We start from the raw sequence: 24,828 nt of genomic DNA, 5'->3' as shown, positions 1-24,828 counted from the left end.
TGTTAAATTTTTTCTACCAATAAAGCCAAGCCTTGAGATACAAATTTAAATTTCGGTTCATAAACTCCAGTTTCCTCCCCTCTCCAGCCTCCCTCCTTCCTGTCATGAATCGACCATTTTAGATCAGATGTTTACCAGCTGTAATATCTTTAGAAAATGTTGATGTTTTTCTTACACATTGAAATTCTTGTAATTCAAAATTGTCTAATTGTGCAGTAAATAGGTACCTCGAAAATTTCATTCTGACTTATAGCTGACTTACTCTTTGTAATATCTACCCATTTTCAATAAACAATTCCAGCAATTTTTGCATAGGTAATTTTAACGCCCGAAGTTTTCAAATAATTTTCAGTACATATGTTTTTTTTTTCAATTTTGGAAAATTTTACGTAACGTTGAACGACATTTTATCAGTTTTAGATTTTTCAACTTCTTTTCTGGCCATATTTTTCTTGTATCAAGCACACAATTTTTTACTGTATTTTGAACAATTTTCGAGATGATTTTACAAAATTTTAGTTATAATTTTGGACCATTTTATAAGTTCTTTTTCCTATAATAATTTGTGTGATATTTTGTGCATTTTTTTGTATTTTAAGCAATTTTTCTCCCATATTTGAAACAATTTTCTTAATGATATTTTTAGCAATTTTTTTCGATTTTTCCTTACAATATTATGACGACAAATTTTCCAACTTAAATTGATCAGTGATCAACATATTTTTTCTCTCTCATTTGAAACTACGATTATGAAGCGTTTTAAAACTAGTCACCTTTCTTAAAATTTTGATAGAATTATGTCATTTTTCAGCGATTTTCAACTTACCTACTCGTATTTTGATTAGGTATTGATCAATTTTTCAAATTGGCTCTCTTGATTTATCGAAATTTCAAATTTTAATTGTGAAAATTCTACATTAGAAGTGTACGTAAATTTTCAAAATGTTGACCTCTTTTGAAAAAATTTTCGTTACTCAACGAAGGGAAAAGTCGAAAAAATGGTCATTATGTGACTATGTGTGTAACGTGCTACGTTCCACCTCCTCCTATATTGATCAATGAATATGATTCAAGATTTTCTGTTGTGATCTACTTACATATTCGATGCAAATTGCATTATTCAAGCTCATTGCTACACTTCTCTCAGCAAAGTAAATAAACATGCAACGCACGTTTGAAATATGTACTCGTAGCATAAGCATTAGACAGAATCACCTACTCAGATACTACACATTCGCACGTCAAACAATCATCGAATATGGCAGCAATAAAGAAGTTCGCACGTTAATAAAGCCATCGCAAAATCAAATTAAGTAATAATAAAGTTCACGTTTCTTTTCTGTTCGTCTTGATAATACCGGCGGCTCGACGCGACGCTTGAATGTATACGACGACGTGCCGCAGCGCGGCGTCTTCTGATATCGTATATACTATGTGTAAGAGCTTTAAGAGCTAATAAATACGTCACTTGCAAAGAGAGATGATTAAGCATATTAAGATTTCGACGCTGATAAAACGAAATTAAGAAGAAGAAAAAAAATGGTACACTGTCAAGGAGGCTGATGGTTGATTACACAAGCTCGGTAACATGTACCTACCTATATACTCGTTCGTGAACTCGACGTCGACGTCGTTTTGATGACGTAGAGAATGGCCCGTGTGTTAGATTGCCTTTTGCGGTGTTGGAAAACAATTTTAATTTGTTTAAAAATATTATAAAATTCACGTTATATATGCAAATTATCACGTCCCTAGAAGCGTTTTTTGTGTACCTATTCGCGTACTATTTTGTTTGAGCCAACTCCTCCTCGTGAACCGCCAACCGGCGACAACGAACGGTTCTTGATAAGTTCATAAAGGCGTTGCACATTTTAATTGAGTTTTTTTTCTCTCATTTACTTACTTATTCGTCTGTGACCACGCGATTCAAGTTGAAAAAACTCTAATGAGATGTCGGTTTAGATAAGGCTGCAGTGACTTTGAAAACTATATTCGATGGGCGATAATAAAAACCCATACAGGATTTACCTGCCATAAAAGTTCCAGTAGCAAGCACATGATTATTGGAATAGAAAATCATCGGTTTAGTATCTCCAAGCAAAAGAACTGCTATTGGATCGTTTGATTCAAATACAAGTAGGTACCTTACCTCCGTCTTTCGACCGAAGAGTATAAGCCATACCAGACACCGCTGTGTGCCTATAACCTTCGTATAAACCGAAAAAAATTACTAAAAAAAATAGGCTACGATGTCTCGACAAGCGATCACCGAATAGGTATAATGTGTATTTGTATAGTTAATATGAGAATATCAAGGCAGGCCAGAGAACAAAGTAGCAATTATTCGGACATCCTCGCTGTAACTGTTCACCTCTATCTACCGAACGTCTCCGATGAAGAAAACGAAAGACAAGTTCACCGCCACTTTTTATAAACATTGAACATGTCATAGTCCGTACAGTGCATGTGTTGTGCAAAAAAAAAAAAAAAAAAAATGAAGCACGCTGTTCAATTAATTACATTTCTTTATACGAGACGATGATGAATAGAAAGAAGACCATGTGCTCATGATGAAAGAAACACTCGAAGAACGCTCGAATTAGTGAAACTATGCAATAAGAGTTCAGAAAGATGAGTACATCACGATGTACAGCTTGAAGACATGTATCAAAATTACATTGTATCAAATTTTTTCAAAGAATATAAACATTGTAATTTTTTTCTCTTCGTAATTGAGACTATATTTGAAGTAAATTGCGGTTAAAATAGATACCTAGCCTACGAATACAAAGCGAGCGAAAATTAAGCGATTTATCCTTCGCATATTTATATTAAAATAGTACCTGTACCTGCCGAGATAGGTAACGAAGAAGCGCCGCGCTTTCATTCAAGGATATCGTCTACAACGACTTGACAGGTGTCAGAATTATCATCGAAATGCTCCATTAACTCGTCAACGGCAGCGAATTTCTTTCACTCGACGAGTAATTCGCGTATTTTGTTTACGTTTTGGAATTTTGTTTTACGAAGTCCAAGGTCGTCGAAATTTTTCATTGAAAAAAAGTTCAACGAGAAGTCGATATATTATATTGGCCCTGTACCAGAATTTTTTCATCCGTGTTTTTCTAGTCCACATAGTTTGCTAATTACGAGTATTTAAATAACACTGTTGGAAAGAAAGATCAATCACGTGTTAATGTTTGCCATCGTTTTCTCACTCGTATTACGTAATTACGAAAAACGTCAGGAAGTGGGTGGGTTTTTTTTAATGTGTTTTCCTTGCTCTTTTAAGCAAAATTTTTTTGTGTCCATTTGTGACGTAATTATACTTAGTTAAACGTCTGAGAAGCAATATTGCGAATTCAGCTTGTACCAAGAAATTTTGTATTTATCGAACGAACGTGTCGATGTCGATGCTAATTTGCATCTGAATTTTTATAAAATTTGGGTTCAGTCTGTGCAGTGTGCATATCCTGGATGAATCATTTTTCTTGATTTTTCCAACGCTGATGGAATTTATGAAATTAAAATAGAATAATTTCTTATAAATTTTCCGAATTTTTTCCGATCTCATATCTGTAGTTGTGATTTTTCCTATGGATTTTACGTTGTTAAGTACTGTTTAAAATCAAAATCAACTAAATGCATCGATGACCATACAGTGAAATACGAGTAATTTGAAAAATAAGCATAAAATTCCGAGTATTTTTCATCCTATTTTTTTTTTTTTTTTTTTTTTTTTTTTTAGTATATTGTTGGAAAACATTGGCACTTTGAAGATAATTTCGTGCGCAATTTTTCACTCATCTACTTCTAAGAAGGTTTCAAAAATCATTAAATTTAGAGGTGTTTTGAAAATACTGAGTTTGCGGATGGCATTTGATTTTTGAAATTTTATGTTTCAATTTTTAAAAGGAAGAGCGAAATCAGGATTTTTAGGCTTGAGAAATTGTAAAATTTGAGCTTACTTTAATTTGTATTTTAAAATTGTTTAAGAAAACAAAGATGAAATTACTGCTCAAATTGGTTCATAAAGCCAACCTGTGTTTGAATAAATCCTCTTCACCTTCTCCTTGAGTAGTATTGGCTTAATATTTATAGTTCCTGAATTACATTCTAATGAATTTTTCTTTCTAACAAACCTACGTCCAAAGTTCACAAAAATATATTTTAGGTTGGTTTTGAAATCTGAACAATTTTTCAAAAAAGCAAAAAAATATTGAATAAAACTTCACTTACGCCCTTTTTACAGGAAAAAGGATTATTCTTAATATTTTTTCTTTCAAATGACCTTTTTTCCTTCATTGTAAAAATTTGCTTTCAAATTATTATGAATGAAAAGGCTCGAGTACGTTGTATTCTACGATTTTCCGAACCCTTCACCTTCAGAAACACGATTCCTGGGACTAATAATTATGTTTCTCATTAGCCCCTCCCCCTCCCCATATCCTTTTTATGCATAACCTTTGAAATCTTCCAGATTTGCTTTAAACAATATGTTGTGGGAAATCACATTTTGGGGGGAGGGGGTGAAAGGTAAAAAAACTGGTTAGAATTTAATCAAATTTTGTGATTTGGTCCTCCATTCCTTTATTTGGTCAAAACTTCCAAAAAAATTCAAGTTTTTAATTTCTTAAAATGATTTTAGACTTCTTATTCAAAAACTTGTCAAGTAGGTACCTACTTGAAGAATTTCTGATTTTTTTTGAGTCCCTTACTTGATTACTCCTTGTCCAATATGAACTATTGTACTCTGAAAAAGTTCTATACTATTGGGGACAAATTTCGTTTTGGAATTCGTAGTCATTTTAACCGTGAAAGTTATTTTAAAATTTCTGAAATAAATTGGAAATTCGTTCAAAAAATGAAGAAGTTTCTAAGGTACCTAACTTTTGGGTGAAAGTGAACATCTCAGTTGCTTTTGAACCAGTATTTTTGAAAGGTCCATGGTTGTGACGAGTGCATATGTAGAGATGTGTCTTTAGAAAAAATTATATTTTTTTGATTTCTCGTTTTACGAAACGAATTTTCTTGTGTGTCTATATTGTTCCATTATTCAACCTTTTGAAGTACTACGTTTAGGCACACAATTTACGTCCCCGGAAAAGATTCCACGGATTGTTTTGAAATCACTCCGAAGGAAAATCTCAGTATCGTGATCATTTCCGTGGACATGTCCACGGATAACCTTTAATAACTTGTGTAAAAAATTCTAAATTCTCTCATTTTATGAAAATAAATTAACGAAAAAGGACAAAATTAAGGTTAACAATTGTCATTCTTTTCGTTATCCTCGGAATAACAAAAATTAAAAGTGAGGAAAAATGTTTTAATTATAAATTTACGAACCGGTTTACCGTGCATAAAAATGAAAACGACGGCGCGATAACTGAAGGAATTTTTGAGGAAGATTTTATAATTTAATTTACCATACACGTTGGTAATTTTATACCTTCCATATACATGCTTATCACCTATTATACCTACCTTAGCTATACGATTTTTGCTTATGTACCTACCTATACACACTATACAGTGTTTCCCTACTTAATTCATCGAACTTGAGCTCGAACCTTGCAAATGTTCGAGCTTCAAAGAAAAAACGATTAATAATTTTTCGTTTATGTGAGATATACCTACTTACCTAACATATGCAACAGAACACGATTGTTAACCGGCTCGAACGAGTAATTTACGCGAAGTCGTAAAGATCGACGAGTAGGTAAATTAATTGCGATGAAAATTTGTTTTAAGAAGCTTCCAATTACGAGATTACATCGTTATCATTTCCTTACCTTGTGCGTTTTTTTCTTTGCATTTACCCATTGTCGAGGGAATAATAATACCTTTATAAATAATGTCTTCGAGAGTGACCTTTTTCGTTGAATTATTATAAAAATCGTGTTTTGTCGGTCGGACGAAGATAGTCATTGGTAATGTTTTGTCCAGCTTTAGTGCTTTTTGCTCAATTACGATAAGTGGAAAAGAGGTATAGGAGAGTCACATACATATGATGCAGACTCTCGTGAGTATTCACGAACTCAGTACGTACGAATTTGTTTCGTTAATTTCTTGCTGTAATATTACTTATGTATACGCGTGCTCATTAACGTAGTAAAAAAAGAAAAAAAAACGCCTATTATGACACGTATACTCGTATAATCTTTTTTTCTCGTTGGTAATATTTTTATAATACATGAGTACGTAACCTTTGCTGCGAACAGAATTGAATTTAGGTAAAGTCGTGTGTAGGTATGTTCATTGTTGAAGATCATCAATGGACAGGAGGATGAATGGAGGAGAGGGAGGGTAATGCAATATTATGAGAATGTAAGAAATCCAGCGAATACGACGTCGTCGATGGAAGCTCAGCGCTCTGCGACACAGCCATCATGATGACGATGACGACGACGTCGATGCGAAATTATGATGGAAACTGGTTGAAAGAACCGTGCATGGCTTGACCATCGTGATTGTACATAATTACCTACTATCAAAATACCATTGCGATCGCCATCGCTGCTTTCGGTCCCTCGAATTACGATACGATCGTTATTTCTTTATTTCTTTTTTTTTTTTTTGGCGTCAAAGACGGGCGCATTTTACCTCGCTTTATTGTGTATGACCTTTTTTTATTAAAGGAATTTAGGTAAAATCGTGTTTTTGTTGACAATCAAAAAATCTCGTTAAATGTCACATTTAAAGGTCGTTTCATTGGTCGTATATAATGAATGATCTGTCAATTGTAAAACGATTAATGATTAAAACATACTCGCATGATGATGGCTACCTGCGTCTACGTTTATGGTGGCCGTGTACAGAAGAGAGGAGACTCAGTGGCGACTGGACTGGGCGGGTTGGGGGCCCTTGGCGGATGAACCGAATGGGTTCCTCAAAATTTTATTTCCTCCCTCTTAAAAATCTTTCTCGTTTTGATTTTTGTGCAATTGGTTTTTGTTTTTGTGTTCTAATTCAATTTCGCGAAAATTAATAAACGTGACATGAACAAAACTAGAGGTGTCCTTATTGGTGGTAGGAGAGGGGAGGGGGGAGGGAGGAGAGACGAAAAATTTGCGAAGAAAAAGAAATATCAATTTTGCCGTATAAAATGACGAGTTTTTAAAGTGAAATAAAAGACGAAGTGACAATCTTGCCAATCAGTGGCGTAGCCAGGATTTTCTCAAGGAGGGGGCAAAACCAGATTTTTAGGCATGAAAAATCAAAATGAGGGGTAATTTTCTGAAAATCTATTGTAATGTGTGGTGATTTTATGAAAATGAAGGCAAAATTACTGCTCGAGCGAAGCGAGAGCGAAAATTTTTTGAAAGAATGGGTCCAAACAACGAAAAAACGTCCATTTTTGCATGTTTTCTTTCAAATTTTCGCTCTCAAGGGGGGGCATGGCCCTCTTCGCCCCCCCCCCCCTTGGCTACGCCACTGTTTCCAATGGATAGACACCTAAAATTCGCATCAGAGCTTATAAAAAATTGTTTGTTTCCTTTTTGAATTTATGGAAGTTTCAAAAATGTTTTTTTGCATGGTTTAGAAATAAGATAGAAAATTGGCCTAGGCAATTAAGCGAGGGCAAAAGCTTTTAAAAATTTGTATTTCGAGAGGGTCATTCCACCTCAATTCGACCAACGTTTTTGAACGGTATGCTTTTATACCATTTCATGTGTCACACGACTGAAACCATTTTTTGACTTTTACCCCTTTTGGAGAGGTGCTGGGAGGGGCCTTGGATGGGTTCCAATCAAAAATCTGACGTCATATTCGTGTTCAGCGTCACCTAAAACATACAATTCGATATATCACATGCCCCAGATTTTTTTTTGAAAATTTTGCCAAAATTTGGGGGAGGGGTGCTTCCTCCCATTAAAAAATCTCATCTTTAAAATTAAAAATTTCGAAAAAGCTTCAAAAGACACATCTATAGAAATTTTTTTTAGAATTTTAAATGGTAGTTCCCACTTAAAGCGTCATTTTGAAATTTAAACTTTCAATTTGAAAGTTCAACTTTTTACTTTTGAAAATTTCAAAATACTTAAAAAGTTCAAAATGCAATGCTTTTTTGAACTGTGAAATCAGTTTTGATCAAAGTATCATAGCTTTGGAGGCATGCGCTGCTGAAGTTGAGTGTATACCTCGAGACAATGTGAAAATAATTGAAGCCCCCCCCCCCACTAGTCGCCTGAGGGGCTATGACTAAACTTATTGCGGATTTCTTACTTGTTGGGTGGGTAGGCATTGTCAAAAAAATTGAGCGAAATCGAAAGACATGACTTTCAAAATCGTTTTTTTTCGGTCAAATTGACATTGAATGGCCCCAGAAGTAAAAAAAAACAACGTAAGTATTTTAAAAATTTGTTCACTTCTTTAGCTCAATAAATTGCTCTATAGTAGACTACTTGTTTCAGAAACTGGTTTGATAATCAAAATCGGAAAAATAGAATCAAGAATGAGATTAGGTACGGTCAAAGAATGAAGAGGTGAGATGTTAATCTCCCAATTTCTGGGTATCATAACCAAGATTTCAGATTTGCGAATTTCCTAAAATCCCCGAGCGTTTGCATGAGAGATAAAATTAACTCATGATTTATCTGTCATCTGATAAAATGTTATCTTTTTCTAGAGCTTTGAATATACTGAGGATGCAGAAATATTTTTGTCACAGTGGCAAAATATTACGTACAAATTATGAAATCGTGATTGAATTATACATATATTTGAAGAGATAGAAAACCACGCTCTGCTACCATACGATGGTATATTTTGATCCAAATTATGTCCCATAAAGACGATATAGCCTCTGATTCTTCCACATTTCCTTAAATCAATTCTGCGAACTGATATGAAAAATTACGCAAACATACCCTGAGTTACCCTCAATGCGCCTATGTTCATAATACATTGCAAAAAAGGAACTAGAGAGAGGAGGAGTAGATGGACAGAGAAGCACGTTCGCGTATGTAACGCTGACTGGCCTGGCCTGGCTGTAACAATTTTTCGTATCGTAGAAAAAGTTAGGTATTCTTTTTTTATAATTAGTCTCGGAATTGGCGATAGGTCGAGACGCATCGATGGCGATGATGATTTATAATGAAGATATCGCATCTCACGGTTTATGAATTCTCGATCAGGAAGGACACAGAGCGCGGTTTTAGTCACGTCTTATTGCATATTTTGTGGATTTAAAGCGGTGTGCAGCGACCTTAGAACGAGAAAAATCGGATCGGATCGGATTTCGAGCAGGCATAGAGCAGAGCTGTGAGCTCTGTATTTGTATCTGCTACAGAAATGCGCCATCGTGGACTAAGAAATTGCCACTGAGTTAACGAATTCGTAATTGACCAAGTTGCATAGTCGAACCACTGATGACGGTGCAACGTTTTTTATCTTATTTTTTGCCTTATGCTTAACTGCAGATCGGATATGCTGCATGGTGGTGGTTTTTCGTACATCTTTTTCTCATATTCGAAGGTCGCGTCTGGTATGTAAATTTATGAACACGGCTTCCATCGACCAAGTACCGAGTGTCGTTTAAAGTATAGCATCCAGTATATTGGCAAAAAAAAACAAGAGGTGATCGGCGATCGCGGAGAATCAAGGGCTGCAGTCTTGGTCAGAGTATAGACTTGGGAATATGCTCGCTGGCTGATCTCTATTGTCATCGCTGCCACTCCTCGGAGTTAGGTTAAATTACGCGATGCTCATCGAATGAGGTTAACTACTTTGTGAAATTTTGCGAGTAAATGTAACGAAATACATCTCGGTTGGTTGCAGGCATAACGGCCACGAAGACGTGGTGGCGTGCCTGTCCAAACGTACCTACACATATACGAAAACCTGAGCCTCGACGTACTCGTACATAGACGTACCTCATCGTATTGTCCATACGTGAAGTTGGTGCTTGGACATCAAGTATAGGTACGTACTTATGTGCGTATAGAGGTAGAAAAAAGAAAGAAAGAAAAATGAAGAAGAACGAGAAAAAAAACACCATTTTAAGAATTGGAATTCCATACAAGTGCACAATATATACCTCGTTGGCGCGCGCTCTGCGTACACCGCACTGTAATCTAAAACACTAGTTGTTGACCCGTGAACACAATGAATGTGTTGAATACAATTAGCGATTCAAGGTTGCTAGATCCCAGAGACAACTTGATGAACAACGAAAATACATAATGATGAAATCGAATTAATGTTGTTTTTTTTTTCTTATTTAATCGATCCACCATACGCTAGATACTGGAATTGTAAATTCATTAAAGGATAGAAGTAGCTTGTTGATAGGCATATTATAGGTTATATACCTACAGGGTGTGCAAAAATATCGTGAATCCCAAAGAAAGTGTTTCATTGAAAATACAGGGGTCGGCATAAGTTAGTATTCATATTCGAAAACTGATGCGTTCTTTTTAACACCCTTTTGTGTGTAATGAGTAGATGGAAGGTCTTGTAGGTAGTGCGTTGTGTTCGTGGAAGTCCCACCAACACTTTGGTAATAATAGTTTCATTCTCCGCTATGTCACTACAGAAAAAAAATTCATTTTTATTTGAAAAAATTTTCGTTTGTGCAAATTGGAATACTAACTTATGCCGACCCCTGTATAGGTAGGCAACGTTGGTGGAATGTTATCATCTCAGTCCAACAACCAATCATTTATCATTCACTGTGACCAACCGAAATATTTAGCAGAAAACTGTCTTAGGGGTAGGTACACGATATTTCTACGCACCCTGTACATGTAGTGGGTACCTAGATCTGCCTTTATCTACTCGGTATAACTCTACAAAAAGCAAACTTGTAAATTCTGTTTTGCCTTAATACTTAATCGAGAGACGCGGCGGCGGCTCTGTTTGCAAACTAGGTCAGCAACGCAGGTTATAAATTTTCGTGTTCGAGTGATTTTAACGAGTAATTGATGTATTTCTTTGTTATATCGTTTAACCTGATAATTATAGCGGGTGTTGGGAAGTCTTCTGCGTACGAGCAGGATAACCTTAGAAGCATTTTAATAGATTTAGTTTTAAGGTTACAAGAAATTGGATACTATCGGTTTTACTATAGCTTTTCATAGTCATACAGGCATCGAGCAGTCGTTCAAATTTCAGCCGGAATGGCAGAAAAAAAGGTGATAAGGTCATGTACACAGATGGTAATCGGATTTGATGTATATGTAAGTGCTTTTTTATCGAAGCGTATAATAGTCTCGTTTTTCTCTCTGTCGCTGAGGCTGAATGCTCTTGCTCGATTGGTGCTGTATGTACCAGTATACCCCAGTATTAGAAGTATCGAATATGGATTCATTAAAAAAATATAATTGCTTTTCCACATCGTTCTACTCGACCGATACGAATTAGTTTTAAGCCAAGGTTTTTAACATTTTGATAACATTATTATTAGTTTTATTTATAGTACCTATATTGAGAACGATGACGATGTGTACCGTTTGTATGGAGACGTTGTAAATGGTTGTATAGAAATTAATTCGATCGAAACTAACTTCATTGCGAACGTCCGTTCACTTTCTGCTCGCAAATTCCATCGTGAAAGAAAAGTTGTTATAAGTTATGGGTGCACGTTTTTGGTCGAGTAATTGGTGTATTATTGTGGAATTGCTGCAAATGCCCGCGAGCGAAAAGATGGGCGATTCGAAGAAACTCTTAATTTAGTGATACTTATTGGGATGATGATTCAGCTATTATGTTGCTTGACCTTTGCCCCGCATAACTTTGTAAAAAAGTAGGTACGCCGGAAAAGACGTAATTCTGTTGAGAATTTTTTTCGCACTATCTTTCTCTTTTAGGTACCTACTTTTCTCATTCACGTCACATCGCACATCAAATTAGATGATTTGTAATAGATTGGTACCGAATCTCCCCCCTCCCCTGATACACACATACTCCAAGTCGACCAGTGATAAAAAACTGATGTCATTTCTGAGAAGGTTTCCAATCTGAGTAACATTTTAAATTTTTAAATGTTTTCAAATCAAGTTCAATACTTCAACATTTTTTGATGGTAAAATGGTATGGGTGTTTCTCATCTCCTGTTATATCAAATCCTAACGGAAATTGGGCCGAAATATGACACAAAATTTGTCGGAATTGTGAGCTTTGTAGAGAAGGTAACTAATAATAAAAACATTTTTACTTTGAAGCACGAGATGTAGCATAGAACTTTCTTTCATTTTGGAAAAAAGAAGTGTTTTATCATTCAATCAGATGTTGTAATATGAAAATGAACATAAAGAAAAACGGTAAAAATAGTGCACAAAAATGCAAATTTATCAGCGAGTTTAGATGGATTTGTGTTCTTGTTTACTATTTCTCTGTGTGTTCATCTTTATATTCCAACATCTGATTAAGTGATCAAATGGTTTTTTTTTCAAAATGAATGTCCGAAGTTCTATACTATAGGTATAATACTTACATTATTAAGTATAGTTACCACCACTTCAAAGCTCGCAATTCCGCCAAATTTTTTGACATATTTCGACCCGATTTCCTACAAGATTTTTTATGAATTGATAAAAAAAAATCCTCTCTTACGGTCTAAATTTTGAATTTTTGCCACAAATTGCTCAATTTTTTCCCAAAATACTGAATTTTGTTTTCTCATTTTTTTTAAATTAGCTATCAAAATGTTCATTTTCTACCAAAAGAATAGTCTAGAAAATCATCATCATCACCATCTCACAAAATGTTCAATATTTTCCAAAATGCTCAATTTTTGCTGAAAATTTTCAATTTTAGTCAAAAATGCTCATTTTTTGCCAAATTACCAACACTAATTTTCAAGTTAAAAATTCTCGATTTTCTTCAAAAATACTGATTTGGCTAAAAATAAACATTTTCAACTAAAAATAAGAATTACCTAAGTACCTACTTATCTGCAAAAATGCTCATTTTTGCAAATGTGCTCAATTTTGTCGAAAATGCTTGTTTTTTGCCAAAATGTTCATTTTTTTCTGAAAATGTTATTTCTCTGCCAAAAAAAGTTCATTTTTCTCTTCTTCAACCAAAAGTTGGAATTTTAGCAAAAATTATAATTTTCTATCAACATTGGCCATTTGTTAGAATGGAAATTAAGGATTTGAGATTTTTTAGCACTTTCATTTTCCAAAATGATTTTTCTTTGAAAGCTCAAATCTAGAGCACCTCCAAAGGGTCAAGTTACTGATGAGAATCAGCGCGGAATCGAGTGAGAAATGGCGAAAGCGTCCCTGCCCCTTCTACAACTTGGAAAAATAGGCGTTTGAATTGAAAAAAAAGTATTGACATTTTTGGGGGGGGCGCTGTTTTTGAAGATGATGAAAAAATTGGCTCATTTTCTTAGTAAAAAGAGACACTAAAAAAAATCTGGAACAATTATTTGAAAAAAAAAATTAAAATAATAATTTTCGGTTTAGAGGTAACTGACGTAAAGGTTCAAAAGAAATGTTTGGGAAAAAAATTTACGTATAAGCAACTGAATAAAAATTAAAAAGAAATCTTTTTGTAAAAAATGTAAATTAAAATGGCTGTTTGTCTTTTTAATTCTATTCACAGAAAATGATCATAGAAAACGAGGTAAAAACCGTAAAGTAGAAAAAAATTTTAAAAAATAATATGCTCTAAAAAAAACTTTATAAGTTGGTAAGTTTTTTGTTGTAATGATAATTATTGTAGCATTTTTTGATGTCCATTGATATGAAAAATTTCAAATTTGAACGTTCAATTCTACTTTTGTTTTCATAGTGTAAGTATAAATTAAGTAGGTACCTACGTGAAATATATTTTCGTTAATAAATGATTGTTGTTGCATGGACCTAAATTTAAAAAAAAAAAATCCAACTGGGTTTACTCGGGATTGGTTGACTTTTGGTTTATAATTTTTTGACTTGAAGATCCATGTGCTAAAAAGTAAGTAATTAGGTCAAGTTTTAGATTAATTTTTTTTTTTGAAAAATATGCCAATATTCGATGATACGATCGCTTTTATTGATTCACCTAATTTCGAAAATTTCTTCAAAATGAGGTGCAATCTTTTTTGCCCAACACCTCTGTGCAATATTTCGAAACAAATTTTTATTCCATTTCCGAGATATTTAGCACACACAACATTAAACTTACGACTTTGATGTCACGACATCAACAAGATCTGGCATGATAATCAAATCGATCAATGATCGATAAAAAACCAGCATGCAATGTTTGGCTTGTACGTAACACGTTTTTCTCTGTCGAAGTAATAATGTGACGAGGGCAAATGGGAAGAAAAGAGCAAAGAAGATGGCGTGTCTCTGGACAAAATTTTTTTACCTCGCGTAGGTACCTACGTCTACGTATCTCTCGTTCAAGGCGATAGAAAAGTAAAATTCTACTAATTATTGCGAGTTGAAACGAAGTGTGATTTTGACGACGTGACCAAGTTGACAGGTACACCACACACTTTTATAGGACAGTTAAGTCTTGACAAGAGGCGGCGGTGATGGCGGTGTAAGATGGGTTTTGGCCGTTTGGAAAGTAAAATTACATCATTTCTTCGTTATTCGTATATACCTCTAAACACCCATGTACATAGACATAGTGTACCTACACCACACATACAGGTTTGACGAATGTTTTATCGAACCGCGTATATTACAAACGAATTACCGAACACTAAATAGGCAGGTAATACTTTTTCCGGCCCTTTTTCAATGTAACAGCTACCAATCGTACGTAAGGTCTATAGCTAGACGTGCAGGTACGTATAATATATAGACACAGATGATCGTAAAAACTATACCGACGACGATCAGGTGAATAATATATCCGAAATTTGATATAGATGTTGGCTATTTATTCTTGTATCTAGTCGGTGCATTATACCTAAACAAGTTTCGTTTATGAATCACGACTTGAGGCGTATGATTTGCGTACTCGTGTTATACCTGCCTTGTGCCCAGACTGCCTCTGATATATATTTTGCAATAAATAAAGCAACATTTGGTTAGGATTTATTTGAATGAAAAAAAATTTTTACCGTAAAACCATCACCGCAAAGACTGGTCTTCAGTGCCGGTAAAGTGTGTGTGAGATGAGATCATCTCAAAGATACACCGCTTGATATTTCCCTTCGTAATAGAGTTACTCGTAGTTTCGAATTTCTAAATAAGGAAACGAGTTGACGAGCTGAAGAATATAAGTAGGTATACGACGCGACGAGTATACGTCGTCTTCGCCGGTATCGCGAATCGTAGCTTATCGAATTTTCGCAAATTTTTCTCTTACTCTCTCGCAAATCACGCTTGGGGGCTTTTGAAACAAAGTGCTCGAAGATACGAACTGCGAGCCGACGTCTATTTGTAGCACGATGTGAATGAGAGAGAGGTGATAGTGAAATGTGTTTCATTATTAATCAAGTCTGTTAGGGAAATATGTAGCTGATCGTGGTTGGGTTAGTGACCCTGGTGCATTACATATCATACATATATGTACCTATTTAACACGTTATGCTGGTATTCTATTATCTCAGTTCCAATAGTATTGTTACACCGAACGGTTATTTTCGTACTGGTATTTAGGTGCGCATATTTGGCAGAAGAAAGAGATGATTTGCATGATTTTTTCTGTACCAGGTCAGTCGACCAGTAGAATTAGCAAAAATTCAATGCTAACGTTGCCCTAAATTTTGCTTTCAATGGTGGTTCATTTCTTGAATGTATTTTAGCTTTTGAAACCTGTGAATGATTCAAATGATTGTTTCGAAACAAAAATATGATGAATCTCCAGCTATACTTATGTTGGCCATACTTCTGTAGACTATGAGGTTAGTTACCTCTTAGTCTCCTCCCTACGGTGTTGAACAATGGAAAACTTGTTTCGTCCTTCATTTTAGCCGCATTTCAGTGTTTTAGTTTTCATCAAATTTTTGAACATTCTCTTAATTTTTTTCTTTTCGTAGTGAAACTTCACTTTACATTTTTTTGAAATTTGTAATTCTGAAAAAGCACATACACAATTACACATTTAACAATGTGTTTTTGAAAAATGCACTGAAAAAAAATTTATTTTCCATTTTCAAAAACTGAAAGATATTATTTTCAAATCTACCAAAATGTGAGAAAAAATTAAGTCACGTTCAAAACCGGATCACTCATTTTTTTTCACACCTTCCTGAAATGTGTTCTATTAACCACTTGGCCCCAAAAAATATCCACTATTACCTGTTCAAAAGTATCAATACTTATTGAAGATAGCAGCTCTTGCTGCAGATTACGTCACAAGCACGTTTAAAAAGTGACCTTTTATAAAAATGGGTACGTGATTGTATGTAAAGAAATTCTCAAACTACGGTTACCTACTTGATCCCAGGGTCAACTCCGTACTGGAATAGGGATTATGCGGCCCAATTTTTATTAAATTTCCTATATAAATGTTTGAATTTAAAAGTTGATAGCGTATGTAGTCTCATTCACGAATGGACTAACTTGATATTATTCAACGAATCAAATTGACATTTTGTTTTTTATTTTCGCATCGATTGTTATGGTTTTTTAAAAAATTATTCGTATGAGTAGGTAAAGGTCGATATCCATTATCCATGTTTTCAGATTTTGAGTAAATTTTTGAATTATATGCGCATTATGACTAGGTGTATAATGCTAATTTAGGAAAAAATTCAGCCTGTGTAGAATTCCAGCTCACTACTTTCTCAATTTCAATGTTATTCAATGGAATCAAAGTTGTTTTAGCTATTTCTACGACTTATACTGATTTTTGAGTGAAAATTGATCAAAACTTCAGTTACTGCAGCTGTTTTTTTTTTTATAAAAATCAATTTAAAAATTGTTTCTCACGTTCTTGGATGTGAGTTCTTTAAAGATCAAGTATGATGGGATGATAATATTGTATCAAACATCAAAGAACATCTTATTCATCATTTTTGTGCCTTAATTATTTGTGAGGAAATCTATTTATTGATTTAGTCATCTCGGATTTAAACAAAATTTCGATAAGCTACAAAAACAAATTTAAAAAAAAATTAAAAATCTGATTTCCGAATAAAATTGTTTGCGACTCTCAGTGCATGCTGTTATAATTTTTTTAGTGAGAGCAAAATCTTTCAAATTAGGTAGGTAGCTAGGTACTTCATTTTGGAAAATAATTTTTTTCCAAAATTCTAGGTACCTATTTGATTTTTTCAAATTTTTGTCAAGTCACTTAATTCTTTTGTAAAGTGTCAAAAGTGTGTCATTTTTTGAGGCTGTTGTTGAGAGACCATTTTTTTTTCTCAAAAATTATAGTGTTCAATTTTGGTATGAAAACTTTTGATTTTTTTCAGTTTTGTGTTACAAAAATGTAGGTAGGTATTGAAAGTTTAAAAAATATCAGCCCCCTCCCCTCCCCTCCACTTCCCTCAAAAAAATTAGGATGTAGATACAAAATTACCTTCATTTTGTAAAGCATAAATGTTTTCATTTGTGGAGTGTACGATTAGTCTTTTTCAAGAAAGCGTTGTTTTTGAGATATTTCGAGCAGAAATTAAAAGGCTGAACTTGATTGAAAGGTTTTTTCAAAATTCAAGTGTAATGTATCTTTTTTTTATCGCATAACTCGCACACGTTGATCGATGCCTGCGATTTTTTATTTATAGGTAAATAGCCCGCACGATATCGTACATTGTACATCTAAGTATAACGTGCAAGGTTAAGTATTGCGGAATTTTCGTAATTATTGTAACCAATTATTATGATATTTTATGTTGGGAACACGACGGATTTCTTTATTTATAGATAGATATACCGAGCAGTGTTCTAAAAAATATGATGAAGGTGGCACGTATAGTAGTCTCTATAATACGGATCCCTTTTGGTGACCTTTACCGCTGTGGTCAAGGCCGTACGTACTCGTATATTTCGTTGGTACGCTTCGAGATTAAGAATTTCATCAAAACCTAGTCCGAGAGTCGTCGTCGTGGTCTTCGGTAGGTATGCATATCTATGAATTTATAATCACTATATGGTCTGCGAAATGAAATGACCCATTTGGAATAATTATTATTTTTCATCTCGTCGGTCGTTGAATTCAACAGACACAAGTTCTATATTATAATTGATCACACTGTTAGTCACTTTGAGCTTGCAATTCTACCCACTGCCAACCTAGTTCCTGTGTAGGTAGGTGGCCGATTATCAAGATTTTCTATAATTTACACGACGGCTTGGGCTTGATTTATTTCGCGAATTGATAGCTTATGTGGTGTGTTGATGCGAGAAGGGGCGAGTAAGAAAGTGGTGAAGTTTTATATAATGATCGAGGAATAATAATGAAGATGGTATAATAAGAGCTTGATGTCTGCTTTCTCTATTTTTTCCTGTATTATTGGAAGGAAGTGGAGGGAGAGGGTGGGTGTTGAACATCCTTACCTTTGTATTGACTTTATTTCTGAAAAATTTCACATTTATATTCATGCCTTTTGTGATCGAAGTTTTTCCAAGTGATTAGTTGTGTTAGTTTACAGACGACAAGGTAACCTTACGTTTTGAAGAACCAAATTTTTTTATAGCAACTCAAAGGCAACCTTGTCTAAATTCATCTTCAACTTCAAAAGCTAACCAAAAGTTGGGGGATGATTTTCTCCTTCAGGAAGAAAATTTGTAGGCATGCTTTTCGAATAACTGCTTTCTTAAAATTTGATTTCATCATCATTTTTATAAAATAATTACTTACGTTATTGCGAACGATTTTACGAAAATTATTTTCAATTTTTTCATTGGTTACTAAAAACTTTGTTTTGCCCTCTCGTTTAAAAAATTATAGCTACTCCACAACTCAACTTGAGGCACTATTTTAAAATTCCAGCCATAGTAAATTTCAAACTGAAATTCAGGAAACTCCAAGAGGACGAAGATTGTTAGTATAGCTAATCCATTTGTTCACTTTCAGATCGGGCAATGATCACCCGATTCAAGACATTGAACACAAATGATCACAACATGCATATTTTAGTTCAATATCACGACAATCATGGGTGTGTAAGTAAACATCGGATCGACGATCACGATACTCGACATTTTGATGTAAAATCACTTAACGATTATGCTTATCCATCGATATATACGATAGAACATCATTAGATTACATCACGATTAAAACCTATAGTTTCTATTTTCAGTCTAATTCTTCAAATCCGTTGAAAAAGCCTCTGTAAGATTAATTAGCGAAATTCTGTCTCATTGACAGATCTATTTATAATTATCAGACTCAAGCAGACACTTTTCGAAGTAGGTACTTCTCTCGTACAAGTTTAGAATAATTTACCTTCATCGATCACCTTTACTATACGTATAAAAGCCAAACGATGCGTAGGTCTTTATGGGTATCTAGGTCTACTATCTACTGTGAAAAATTGAGCCCATATAGCGCTACCTAAGGTCAAATTTCCTATTCGATTGATAAAATCCTGCAACGTACTGTAAACAACAACACGACTTGTGATGGCGAACAGTTGTATGCACTACAAGGATTATTGCCTCCTCTGCATAAATACAAATAATATTCTGTTGGTACTGGTGACAAGAATGTAAGTGTGCCCAGATCAGATCTACAATACCTACTAGGTGACTTAAGTACGGATTACTCTAAGAATTTAATGAATATTACAGTCGAATTTCAACAAGTTATAAAAAAAGTTGCATTTTATTTTTTGCTTTCGCATTTATCGAACCAGTTTCACTATAATACAGTATAATGAAGAATACTTCCTCGTGTACATCGTCCCTAAGATGAAATACGTCAATTTTTTCTTCAGATTTTTTATGTACCTACGAGTATTTAATAATCTAGTCGTCGTTATTATCACGACAAACGGGACACCTTATGGCTTTTACAACGGATTTACTAAATGCGTATAGTCGTATAACTAGATAATTAACATATCATCTCTGTTTTACGAGATGATAACGTCGAACGGATAGGTAGATATTATTACGAGAAATTAGATTAAATGAAATTTGTTTTTGGACTGGTGAAACTTCCTATACCGAACAAGCTGTTCACTTCCGCATTTATGGACGACAGTTCTGTTATTAAGAATATTTCTAGTTGAGTGAGGGTGGGGACTGGGGGTGCAATGGAGGAGTAAAAAAATGATACTATGATAATAAATTAACGAGAATATCGCACTGTGCTCTGTGTACAACGTGCCATTTAAGATATAGGTAGGTACGTAAAATGAGATCGACTCTGACGACTGCATGACTGCATGTGTATTGTCACAATCATGTAGGAAGAAAATTACGTTACGAAGAGAAAAATTGTTGGTCCCGATGAAGAAAAAATATGATTATGATGAAAGAAATTGTATAATAGTTACCTGTAACCGGTACGAATTGACGTTATCGTCGACTGATGGAATAGTAATAATGATATTTTCCGAAATACCGCGTTCACTTTCGCGTTCCATACTACGAAAAAATAGCGATAATGTAACTATCGAGAAATTTTTGCCGAATCGATCTCTCCCGAAATAAACACCGAACCAAAACACAACGTACGTACGGTGACAACACGAAAAAAATTATTAAGTTATGAAAATAACCGCTAATGATAATGCAAAAAAGGTATAGGTATTCTTAAATCACTCGACAAAAAAAATACAGAACTTGCGTTGCACACAACACAGCTGATTCTTATCACTCGACAAACAGTGCTCTCTCGGTTTCGGCGACGACGCACAACCTTAACCGACTAACACGCGATTGTAGACTGTTTGCGGCGTTGAGACGACTAAACTAAAGAAATGACCTCAGCGACGAGAGGTTTTAACCATCGCTAACTTAATGGAGCGACTCGCCAAATGAATGTTAAGTCGCGTTGTGCCGGCTGCTGCTGGCTCAGGAGGCTGGCTGCTGGACCTGGACGCGACGACGAAGACCAAGTCGCGCGTCTCCCACCCTTTGGTAGCGTTCTGCACCGGGCGATCTCTCAAGATCAATCGTATGTGCATGTACGTATGTATGTGTTTACGTAATATACCCTGCACACCTCTCCTCTATGTCTCTATGTATACGCGAAGTGATAAGGTTTTGGGCGGTCGCGGATCACTCCAGCCGATCAACTTGTGACGTCATATTAACGGAATCTTGTGATTGCGGATTCTTTTGTTTTGATAAATTTAATTTAAGGTATACGAAATATTAGTTTTGATGGGTGTGCGGCGGCGGAGGCGGGTTCGACCGTAGGCCGTAGGCGCCAACGATCGCTCATACATCCGGTTCGCGATTTTGGACGCTTTTTGAAACATTATTTTGATTTTTTTTTTTGAAAGAATCGATTCGATATCATGAATATTTTATTTAAATGGGGCATTTACTTCCTCTACGTGAGTAATAATAATACATACATACCTACCTACTACATAATAATTTCATTTTAATTTAATTAATCGTTTGAAATGAAATTACCGACAAAATATACATAAAAAGTGAAATTGACAAACAGTGTGAGAATTCAAATTTCTTAAAAGGAAACGTCAATTAAATCGGGGAATATAAATTAAATATTGGGAGTCAGCAAGTGGATTTTTTGTTTGTTTTTTTTTTATGGTGAATTGTTGGTGAAAATATCATCAGAATATCCTCACGGCCCTTGAAAATTTTTTTGAATGCCTGGTGACTCCTTGGTGAATTTTGGTGACTTTATGGTCATGACCCTAGAACATTTTTTGGAATATCTGGTTCTGGTGACTTCTTATTGGCGACCCAATTCACCAGAAGTCACCAAGTGAGTTTTTGACTTTTTTTTATGCGAGTTCATGATGAAAAAAAATCAACAGAATGCCCTCATGACCGTAGAAATTTTTTTTGAATGTCTGGTGACTCATTGACGAATTCTGGTGACATCTTGGTGACCAATTTACCAGAAGTCACCAAGTGAGTTTTTGACTTTTTTTGGTGAGTTCATAGTGAAAAAACTACTAGAATGTCTTCATTACCCTAGAATTTTTTTTTGAATGTCTGGTGATCCTTGGCGAATTCTGGTGACTTCTTGGTGACCAATTCACCAGAAGTCACCAAGTGAGTTTTTGAGTTTTTTTTTAGGTGAGTTCATGATGAAAAAATCACCAGAATGCCCTCATGAACCTAGATATTTTTTTGAATGTCTGGTGACTCATTGGCAAATTCTGGTGACATCTTTGGTGACCAATTCCCCAGAAGTCACCAAGTGAGTTTTTGACTTTTTTTGGCGAGTTCATAGTGAAAAAATCACTAGAATGTCTTCATGACCCTAGAATTTTTTTGAATCTCTGGTGATCCTTGGCGAATTCTGGTGACTTCTTGGTGAACAATTCACCAGAAGTCACCAAGTGAGTTTTTGACTTTTTTTAGGTGAGTTCATGATGAAAAAATCAACAGAATGCCCTCATAACCCTAGAAATTTTTTTTGAATGTCTGGTGACTCTTTGGTGAATTCTGAGGACTTTTTTTTGTCTTGGTTTATGGCAAATTGTTTGTGAAAAAACCATCAGAATGTCCTCCTGGTCCTTGAAAATTTTTTTGAATTACGACTCCTTTGTGACGGATTCACCAGAAGTCACCAAGTCAGATTTTGACTTTTTGAAAGTTAATTTCTGATGAAAAAGTCTCCAGAATGTCCTCATGTACTTACAAAGAAATTTTTTTTGAATGTCTTGGTGACTCCTTGGTGTATTCTGGTAAAGTGGTGACTCTTGGTGACATTTTCACCAGATATTGCTAAAAATTGTGAAAAAGTTTTGTTTTCTTGGTTAAAATTTTAAAAATTGCCAAAAAGTCTTTCTTATTTATTCCAGAATCACCAAATTTTTCTTTTTACAAAACTACAAAAAATTTTGATTTTTTCCAAAAATTACTATCAGTTTTCTTTTTTTTTTGAAAAAATTTTCCCATCACGTTTCTTTTGTGAAATTCCAAAAAAAACTAGCCCAATTTTGGAAGTGGCGCCCTTAGGAAGGGCGAGTGGTAGAACTCGGAATATACAACCTAAATTTACTTGTTTCAATGTGAATAGTAGATCATAATCAATCATGAAATTTCGTTCGACGTCTAAATCGACCGTATTTTCAATCAAAATACCAACCAAAAAAAAAACGTCTTTTCGCGACTTTTCAATCACTTATTGGTGAGGAGGAGGGGGATTAGTAGGGGTCAAATCCAAAAACCAAGTACTCCCTTTTGAGTGCTACCCGTTTTCGGGTAAAATGCGGACTGGTGCTTCAAAATGACGCCACTCTGGAGGACCGCAGGGGCACGTGAGGGGCTGAAAATTTTTTCAGAGTCATATCAATTCAAAATCTCCAACATACGTAGCTACTCAATTTCAGCAAAATCGAAGACTATACATTTTTTCGGATCCACCTTATTGTGTATTCAAGTTATTTTTTCCGATTTTTTTTCGTGCAAGGATCGAATTCTGAGGTACCCAGATTCATTGCAGCGTAAATTTTTTGTATAATGATTTTTTTTACGACGAATAATATTTTTTAATGCTGGTAGCGTCGTTCGGTAGCGATAAGGAAATAATTGCAGGGCCCTTGATGATAGGCAGCAATCGAAACGTCGACCGTGACCTATTCTTATGGCTGTCGTTTACCAACAAAATGCTATAACTCAGGTGTACGTCGCGAATTTATTCATTTTGAAGATTCTTCATTTGTGTTGTATGATTGTATTCGGTATATGGTGTAAATGTAATTCTCACTCTCGCATTTGGCCATATGTGTACCTAACTACCTATATATTATGCGATGTTTTATTTATAATACGTAGGTACGTTATTATTTGTTTGCATTACGCAACAATTGAGTGACTTGTGGTCGGTTGATAATTTCTCTTCTTCGCTAAATGTATTCTGCATAGTAGACAACGATAGGATAAGTACATACATAGACATAATACCTAAGAGCTACCTACGGTGATAAATTTTTTTTTATTAACTCGGACTCGATTGAAGTGAAAATAGATTAGACATTTGTAGATGATCGGAGTCCTTTTTTTTTCGCAGAGCGATGTTTTTTCGCATACAAATTGAAGTGCTTAGAGAGAATATGGTACATATTATGCAATATGGTCATTGAGTAATTTGATGATAGAAATTAGCCCTTCAGGGATCAGTGTTACGAGATACAGTATGGTTGACAATGTGTAGTCGAATACGTACAGTAAATGTAATTAATTTACCTACTTGAAACCTTGATCTTGTTGTCTAGTAGGTATTGGAATTTAATTATAAGCGAATGCATACATAATATATGGTACCTATATTAAAATAACGAAATAATAATAGCTGGATTTATTACACTTTTGGACAACAAAACTTTTGGAAAATTTGAGAAGTTTATTGATTTTTGGATTTTTCTTAGATCTTGGATTTGTCGCAAGTGATTCCCTTTTTTGAAAAAATCCTGATTGCGTTGTACCTGATACAGCGTTTCTTTCGTCAGCAAATTTTAAAAATTGGTACCTATATTCTATACCTATTCAATTCAGAAAGTCTATTCTACCTATCGTGGATTGCGTAAAGATACCTAGGTGGTTTTTTCGCGAATCCGTTCCCTCCTCTGTTGTGATCAATGATCAACTCGTGGTTGTATGTACCTAAGGTTAAAATAGCTACATATGTACTAGGTAACCGGTTGCATTGCATTGCATTGCATTGCATGTGGATTGCACGAGGCATTCTGGACTCTGGCACGGTCCGCCCGAAGAGTTATTGAAATTGTTTATTGTATCAAACGGCGAATTTTTTCTTAAAAAGGGAATGCGCGCCGTGATTTTATTCGTATGCAGTGGGAGCGACGATGATGAAATTTTC

General features: G+C 34.8%; 1 protein-coding gene across 1 annotated transcript in view; it reads right to left on the bottom strand.

The window, feature by feature from the left end:
* Positions 1 to 20,887, bottom strand: part of LOC135836239 (uncharacterized) — a 33,208-nt gene extending 12,321 nt beyond the window's left edge. Inside the window, exon 1 of the mRNA XM_065350941.1 lies at positions 20,351 to 20,887. Within this exon, the coding sequence (XP_065207013.1) occupies positions 20,351 to 20,440 (90 nt within the window). The 5' untranslated portion in view covers positions 20,441 to 20,887. The remainder of the gene's footprint in view (positions 1 to 20,350) is intronic.
* Positions 20,888 to 24,828: the final 3,941 nt, after the last annotated feature.

The sequence above is a fragment of the Planococcus citri genome, chromosome 2, assembly GCF_950023065.1.
Source record: "Planococcus citri chromosome 2, ihPlaCitr1.1, whole genome shotgun sequence".
In the NCBI taxonomy this organism is placed as follows: Eukaryota; Metazoa; Arthropoda; class Insecta; order Hemiptera; family Pseudococcidae; genus Planococcus; species Planococcus citri.
The sequence above is the reverse complement of the archived record's forward strand: the minus strand, read 5'-3'. Positions and strand labels throughout refer to the sequence as shown.